Source organism: Antrostomus carolinensis, unplaced genomic scaffold, assembly GCF_000700745.2.
Source record: "Antrostomus carolinensis isolate BGI_N321 unplaced genomic scaffold, ASM70074v2 scaffold22321, whole genome shotgun sequence".
Lineage (NCBI taxonomy): Eukaryota > Metazoa > Chordata > Aves > Caprimulgiformes > Caprimulgidae > Antrostomus > Antrostomus carolinensis.
Window position 1 is genome coordinate 41,602 of NW_010296646.1, and position 8,418 is coordinate 50,019.

Genomic DNA, 8,418 nt, shown 5'->3' on the forward strand with positions numbered 1-8,418 from the left:
GGTCTAGTGGAAGGTGTCCCTGCTCATGGCAGGGGGGTTGGAACTAAATGATCTTTAAGGTCCCTTCCAACCCAAACCATTCTCTGATTCTATAATTCTATGCTCCTGCACATCAGAAAGGCTGAACAGGTATTAAAAGGAAGGTAACACAAATGTTTCCTTCTAAGATAATCCAGCAATAAAGCTTTCCGCAGATATTTTACCTTTTGATTATATAGGAAAAGCATTTCTGAATTTCTTTTCTGTACTATACTGTTGTACAATGACATAAACTCTCCAGACATTTTACTACTAGATGAACATGTTACAAAACTACCACATTCCAACCTTAATTATTTCAATTAATATTTCCACCTTATTTGAGGAAAATATTTTCTGAGGCCAGAATTTCTTTTATCTTCCATCTTGCAACTTACTACAGAAGAGTTTAGCAAATTATTGGGTGTGTCATTTTAAGAGAAAGATTAAGAAATACTCATGAATGTAGGTCAGCCAGTATTATGTTAGAAAAAGCCTTGGCATAGAACTCCGTCTGCATTGCCAGCAATGCCAAGCCCACAGGCATTAGAGTCATCAAGAACAGCCTAAAACCCAGGAGTTTTTTTTAAAGCATGATTCTCATTTCTTTCTACTTGCCTTATGGAATTTGAGCCTTAAAAGTTTACATTTTCTGTCTTCTTTAATAGCAAAACTAGAACATTTTGCAATGAACACTGAATACTCCAATTAGAAGGTGGCAGTAGAAGCTGATCTAAATTATTGTAGGACTTGTACACACATACACACAAATAATTTAAAAAACCTCACGTCTCAGAAGAACTAAGTTATAAACCCAGCACATAATAACTTTTCCTGTAGAAGGCCTCTCTCTAACAGGAAGGTCTGCAACCAAAAGGAACTCAAATCATATTTCTACAAACACTCCTTTGGGCAATAATGCCAAGAGGCAGGTCTCCCTTTTCCCTTCAAAACTCACACTATGCATTTCAACCACTTTAGCAAGCCACACCTCAGTTGTACCAGGGCAGTTTTTGCAGGGTAAAACAGTGTTCACAGCCTGGGAATCAATTTAAAGTAAGAAACCCCCAAAACAAAACATAATGTAAACCAACCAGAAAGTCAATCATAAACTGCTTAAAATAGCTCTACTGCTAAAAGATTTGTAAACCCACAGTTTCAAAAGGAAACCTTACTGACATTATCGCATTTTCCCATACCCCTTCAATTATTTCCATTTTGATGTCTCAAACAAAGCCTCTCACAAAGATCTGACTAAAGACTATGTAATGTATTAGCACTCTCAGACTGTTACTCTAACCAGGGTAGAAGCCATTAGCTGAACAATGCTACTTTCGAGAAGAGGGAGAAAACAGCAAGTTCAAAACATCAGCACACTAAAATATACTGGAATTCTAGGTGAGCTTTTAAGGGTTAGATTATATATCTTTGGCAAACATTTCACAATACTTTTCAGATCTATGTGAGTTGAAGAAATCTGAAAATATGGGGAATCCCTCTAGTGCAATATTGCAACTTCCCATATGACTACAATACATAGTAACTTCTTTGTTAGTAATAGTGATTTTTAAAAGTTATTTTGAAAAAGGTGTTCATACCAATGATAATTTAAACCAGCAACTTCACATTACAGTTTTCAGTGACATTTGTTTAATAAATTAAATTCAGCCTTAAATATTTTAAGACCATGCTATAATCAGCTTATATGTTTCTAGTGTCACTTAGTCATAGACAACAATTATTGCTTTAATTTTTAATTCCTATCACTATGTATTTAAAAAATAAAGTTTTACAGTAAACCAAAACTCTCTTACCTGTTATAACTGATCCATCAGATGCTGGACCATTTCCCAGAGACTGGAACTCCGTTAAACTTAAGGCTCCAGAGCTATCATCACCTAGAGACTGAGAGAGGTCTTGAATGTTCTCCATATCTTGTAGGAACTCTCCAGATAAAGGGCTGCCTATATCATCCTCCTCCAAGGAAGTAAGGGGATAGAGCTGGTTTTCAGTGTCCACCATTTTGATCAAGTAGAGCAGTCACTTAAGCTTCTTTACACTGGTGAAAGAATAATTTTTAAAAATCCTGTACTTACAATATCAGAATTTTAAAAAAAATATTTGAATCAGTCACAGCACACTGAATACATCAATTCTAATCCTATAGTGAATATCATACAACATTTTGTTGTCCCAGAAGCTTTACACAACATGAATCATCAACAGGACAGAGGAAAAAAAAAATCCCCAAAATACTTCAGCATGAGTTAAAGTCATGACAAGATCAACCTGTAGATTGTTGCTTTCTCTCCTTTGATGATAGAAGTTATATATTGTGTTTCTATAGCAGGCACTATGCACTTCCCACCAAATGTATATAAAAATAGCAAATATCAATATGCATACGTATTATGTTTGAGCAATCTTTTCTCACCTTATCTAACAGGTTTAGATATGTTGATTTGGTCCTCTGTTCTCATCTCTTAAATTTGTTCGCTAGGTCTTACGACACTGCAGAGAACAAAATACTGTCTTATACTAAAATCTTCACAGAAGTGGGCAAACTAAGACTTTTTCAACTACTTTGGTCAAAGAACAGCTTCAGCAAGAGTGCTCCAGCATATACAAGACAATATTTCTGTAATTCCTAGAGTTAGTTTTATTTCCAACAGTAAAATAATTTTTTAAAACTGCCCTCAAAACTAGCCACCAGCGTCATCAACTTTGAGTAGCGGCACAGATTCCTAAGAAAATGTCACAAATTTTAACTCTTCTTCTGTTGACTTGTCAGGTAAGGAATTCATAAATGTACTGCAGAATGTTACTACTGCTGCATAGATATACTTTTGCTAAAAGAAAGTCATCTTTTACACCAAGAAAGTAACACTTGTGTTGTACTCAGTAAGCGTACAAACACGTACTGCTGCGGCCTTCTCCATGCAATGAATATGCACAGGCATTGAGAGAAGCTCTGGCTGTTACTGTGGTTACTGCTCAACACTGGCCTTTGCAAAGAACACATGTTCACTGCAATTTATTGTGAAGCTTGAAACTGCCAATAACTGGCTATATGGGCACAGACAAATGCGGATTTTACAATAAAAATGCTGTTATGATTTTAAAAATCCCCAACAAAACACCAAACCACAACTTCCTTGATGTTATTTACAGTTTCAAACATCAACTAGTTTGATTCCTATCAAATTAAACATTTTATATTATGAAATCAATCCTTTTCTTTGATAATCTGTGACAGATTCATCCTAAGAAAACCAAGCATTTATTTTGGAGAAAAAACATTTTTGGGGGGCTATGTGACCAAAATGTCACAGTTAAAAGTAATACAAAGTGCTGACTACTGCTTTACATACTAATGACAAAAGACAGCCACCACTTGTATTCTGTTATAGAAAAAAAACTTCAAAATGTTTTGAAGCAAGATACCTACAATCAAGCCTTTTATCCCCAGGCTGATAGCAAAAGGCTGCCTTCAATTATATTTGCATAACTTTACAAGGTATTACACAGATTTAACTGAGGGCAGAATGATCTACTCTAAAGAAGACTGTAACTTCGGCTTGTGACAACCTGCAATGTGCACACAGATTTTAAATTATTTATTTTTCAGGTGCACTTACCAGTGCACATGCCTACTTCTTTCTGCTATTTCATGGAAAAACAATGGTGCATATCTATCACTCCTATAGTGTTTCCCAATGTGTTCTTTATATGACTGTAAAGGAAAACAAATTATTTAAAAAAAAACAAACTGTCTTACATAAGGCTTCCTATTCCACAGTTTGCATCCTTCCAGCTTATGAATGTTACTTAAAGTATACACATTACACTTGGCAAAACTTTCCTTTGATTTTCAGAGTGCCCGAACTTTTTAACTGTGATACCAAATGGCTGTAGTGGCACATCCTATGTGCCCATTATTCATTTTAAGTGAAGTCAATAGACATAAAAAATGCTAACCCCTCAGGTGCAAGGGGAGATTGAAATTGTAGTGTGATCATAAACTCTGATGATTAGAACAAAACAATACATCTTATATATCCTTGGGCAATTTATTACAGCTCTGTGCATCATTGTACTTGTTTTTGAAAGAAAGTATCTTGAGGCTAAAAAAAAGGAGTTTACTTAAATAGTGTCTGGTTAGATTATCTTTCTCGCACTTCAGGAAAATAATACTGTTGAGAGTATTTAGCTTGTGGCACACTTTTTTCCAACCCAAATACCATTGTACAGCAACAGACACATATTTTTTTCCCTGGTATAACAGCTGACCATGTACCTGGAAGGACAAACCTAAAGGAGCAGCAGGCACAAACACATAGCAAAAATCCAGTTCACACACTGAAAAGGAGTTCTTTACAAAGGTAAACACTGATGATTTTAGGATCTGTCCAGCATAACTGAGATTACAAAGTTTTCAGAAGGTTCATTGTATTTTGACTATTAAAACTAAGCCAAATACAATAGACAGTTCTGAAGGCTAAAGACTGGAAGGAATCACAAGTTACAAGAATCAGAGCTCTGAATATCTGATTTTATAAACCCAATGAGATAGAATCCCACTTTCCTTTGATCAGGGAAAAACCCAGATGCTGTCACTATCACTAACTTGCAATCTCATACTGCGAGGACCTACAGTAATATGTTCTATATCAGATGGTGTAGCAAATAAAAAATCTCTCGGAGACTAAGAACGCAAATTTATCCATGATTTCTAACACCAGTTACAGACAATAGATATGTTACTATTAATTTTACTTGGACATGTCACATTGCTACTATCACTATGCACAGCTTGGCTGTATTTAAAAATAACAGTCAAATTAACTTTTCCAATTGGATATATTAAATACTCATTAGAACACTGTGCCAGATTGCCAGCAATGTAATAGAATATTTATAAGCAATACAAGAGTTTTCATGCACATCTCAACTTCTTTCTGAAGGGGTCAGTTGAAAGGCTGGTGCAGCTTTTATTTTAAGAGCATAAAAGCAATATTGTTTGTGATGCCTAATTATTTTACAACATAACAGAACATTATATTGTAAAACTGAAACAAAGTAACTTCTTTCACAGAGGACTGAAGTGTAACTGCTGTCAATTATAGTCCCTACAGCATTTCCATAACCTGAAATTTTTTAGTAAAATAAATTCAAATCATCACTTTCTTTTAAAGCTTAAAAGTTGTCCTGACTCCAAGAACCACCTTAATTTCTCTTCTAAATCTGCCAGTTTGTAATCTGACAAAATATTAAGAAATATCTACATTTGATACTCATAAACCTGTCAGAAGACATAAAATAGAAATTAAAATGATTGCAACATAACACAACCATAGTTACTGAAAAAACAAACAACAGAAATTATATGAATGAGGACTCTAAATAAAAGGCTACTTAAAAATAAAATAATTAGCCTAATACTTTAGGAACGTATGGTCACATACCAAAGGAAAATGGCACAGATTATTGTAGATTATCTGACAAGGATTTTAGTGCTAAACCATGTGCATTTATTCAGAGCAATGCTTTCAATTTCACAAAGAAGCAGAATAATTTTGCAGATGCAGAGGGCATTTACAAAACGGAACTTTCACAAAGTAAGACAAAGAATCAACTGCAAACACTTCTGGTTAACATAATCTGTTATTCTCTGCTAGTACTTTCAACCTTGAACATCTTTGGACAATTTCTCTGTTGAGGCAGCACGAACCAGCTCAGTAACACCTGGACCTAACTGCTGTTTCCTGTTGGGTATCTAACAGAGTCCAAAACATTACACTATGCACCTGATATCCCTGATATAACTGGAAGATAACATAGTCCAGTTGAGAAATGAGAAATCACTTTTATGTATTTCACTTGTGAAAACAAAGTTAAATTGCTATCCCTGTGAGATGGCTATTTTGTGGTGAGGGAAAAGACTAGAGAAACTTTGATATAAGTTGTTTTTGTAATGATAGCAGAGAACAATAACAACTGTTCTCTGGCAATCCAAAGGAGACTACGAAATTTGTCTCCCTAGGGAGCCATCAAAAAAAGGAAGAAAGGAATAGCAGAGCACGTGATCAGCACTGCTCCTCTATTAAGTTCTACCACGCTAAAACAGTTGCTCATGTCACAGAAACATTATATTCCTCTGCAGATATGTAGCAAGAGTACTATGCCCAGGACAGCTGGAAATGCTCCAGGAGGCACTGGCCTCCTTGTACTCAACGTTAAACACAGTGGACAAGAAGCTCAACACGAGCCGGCAATGTGCACTTGCAGCCCTGAAGGCCAATAACTGTGTCCTGGGCTGCATCAGGAGAAGCGTGGCCAGCAGGTCGAGGGAGGTGATTCTCCCCCTCTACTCCGCTCTCGTAAAGCCCCACCTGGAGTCCTGTGTCCAACATAGGAAAGACGTGGACCCATTAGGACGAGTACAGAGGAAGCCACAAGGATGATCCGAGGTCTGGAGCACCTCTCCTGTGAGGACAGGCTGAGAGAGTTGGGGCTGTTCAGCCTGGAGAAGAGAAGGCTCCCGGGAGACCTTATAGCGGCCTTCCAGTACCTGAAGGGGTTACAGGAAGGCTGGGGAGGGACTTTTCATAAGGGCAGTTAGGTAGTGATAGAACAAGGAGTAATGGCTTGAAACTGGAAGAGGGCAGATTTAGATTAGATATTAGGAAGAAATTCTTTACTGTGAGGGTGGTGAGACACTGGCACAAGTTGCCCAGAGAAGTTGTGTCTGCTCCTCCCTGGAAGTGTTTAAGGCCAGGCTGGATGAGGCTTTGAGCAACCTGGTCTAGTGGAAGGTGTCCCTGCTGATGGCAGGGGGGTTGGAACTAGATGATCTTTAAGGTCCCTTCCAACCCAAACCATTCTCTGATTCTATGATTACTTCAAGGTCCATACTGAATCACATACACATCTCCAAGTATGACTTCTTTGTCCAACACCAAGTATTTTTAAAAGATTAAATGAAAACTGAAGTCTACCTTGAAACAAAATAGGCATTCTTTGACAGGAAAAGAAAGGAAAGGCTTGAATCTCAAGTCGAAATATGGCAACAGCTCTTTCAGCAGCACACCTGGTATTGCCCAATTGCACCATACTTTTCCAGATTTACAGTAAATATTGAAAATTCAGCAGTCTTTTTAGTTAAATTTACGAACAAACAACCTAACAGCTAATGAAACATAAATGAAGTGCTTATTATTTTAACTACTAAATACCCTTTTGTATTTTCAAACACTACTAGTAAATTACAGCTGCTTAATCATTATGGCTCTTGTCAATGATTAACTAGCTACCTTGGCAAGCATAGCCATAGCATCAATTCTGAAGACTGCCAAAATATACTAATATTTTAGTTGCTGAAAAAGTTATAATTCTTTTTTTTTCATAAGCACAGAAAACCTTTAAGTAAAATATCCAGTATTCATGCAATAAGCTGTTTGCCTTCTGTCTTCTCTGTATTTTGTGCATGTTTACACATGCGTATGCTTTCATTGGCAGGTTTCACTTAAACAGGCATTGATCCTTGCTTGTATGAAAACAAAGCTTCTAAAATAAAAAGGGTAATAAGTATGAAGTTCATTTAAGTAGTACTCTCAGAGAGTATTCTGCTTTATAAAAAAAGCTGTACATGTTACAACAGTAGATCTGGTAGCTGCAGTGCGATGATTCCACTCAAGCACCTGATTAAGTCAACATTTCTTCTTACTCTTAAGACTTTAGAAAAATTTTGTGCCACAAAGACATTGGTAGAGGATTTTCTCCATTCCCCATACAGTATTTTAAGTCTCCACGTCCCCTTTCCTCACCCACATACAAACACACACAAAGTACCTATAAAATTGAAACAGGTCTTAAAGAAATTGAAGTCAGATTATCAAAGAAAAATAGCTAATTATGCAGCAATTGGTTATTTGCTTCATTTTTGGACAGGGATGGTGGGAAACTCAACCTCTGGCCCTTCCACATTTAATACTTGCCACATTAGGGATAATCCCTGTAATGGAACAGGTCTTAGTGCAAAGGTCTCTGAGAAGCAGTAACAAAGTCTGGATTTACTGCATAAACAAATTGATTGTGTAAAGGGCTTGCTTGCAAATATCAAGGTTAAAGTTGACACGATCATTACCTTGAGGTCACTTTTGAGAATGCTGTGGCTGAACATAGCACATTTAAAACTAGTGGCTGCAGTAGATCCTTTTAGAAAACTGAGGTGAATAGGAAGAGCATGAAATATGTACGCTACAGGATAGTTCCAATATCCTGAGTGAACACATAAAAACCAACTGAAAATAAAAACAGCTGAAAATAAAATGTGGCACCCAAAATATGAAGTCCATTCTCCTATCTGGGAAGGGATGCATGTTTTCTCCTCTACCCTGT

The 8,418-nt window shown here is 36.6% G+C and overlaps 1 protein-coding gene across 1 annotated transcript in view; it reads right to left on the reverse strand.

The window, feature by feature from the left end:
• The window catches only part of PPARA (peroxisome proliferator activated receptor alpha), a 20,248-nt gene extending 12,229 nt beyond the window's left edge, over window positions 1–8,019 (reverse strand). Inside the window, exons 1-2 of the mRNA XM_010178364.1 lie at window positions 7,870–8,019; window positions 1,833–2,077 (exon numbers count right to left, since the gene is read on the reverse strand). Coding sequence (XP_010176666.1) covers window positions 1,833–2,040 — 208 coding nt within the window. The 5' untranslated portion in view covers window positions 2,041–2,077; window positions 7,870–8,019. The remainder of the gene's footprint in view (window positions 1–1,832; window positions 2,078–7,869) is intronic.
• Between the last annotated feature and the right edge of the window lie 399 nt (window positions 8,020–8,418).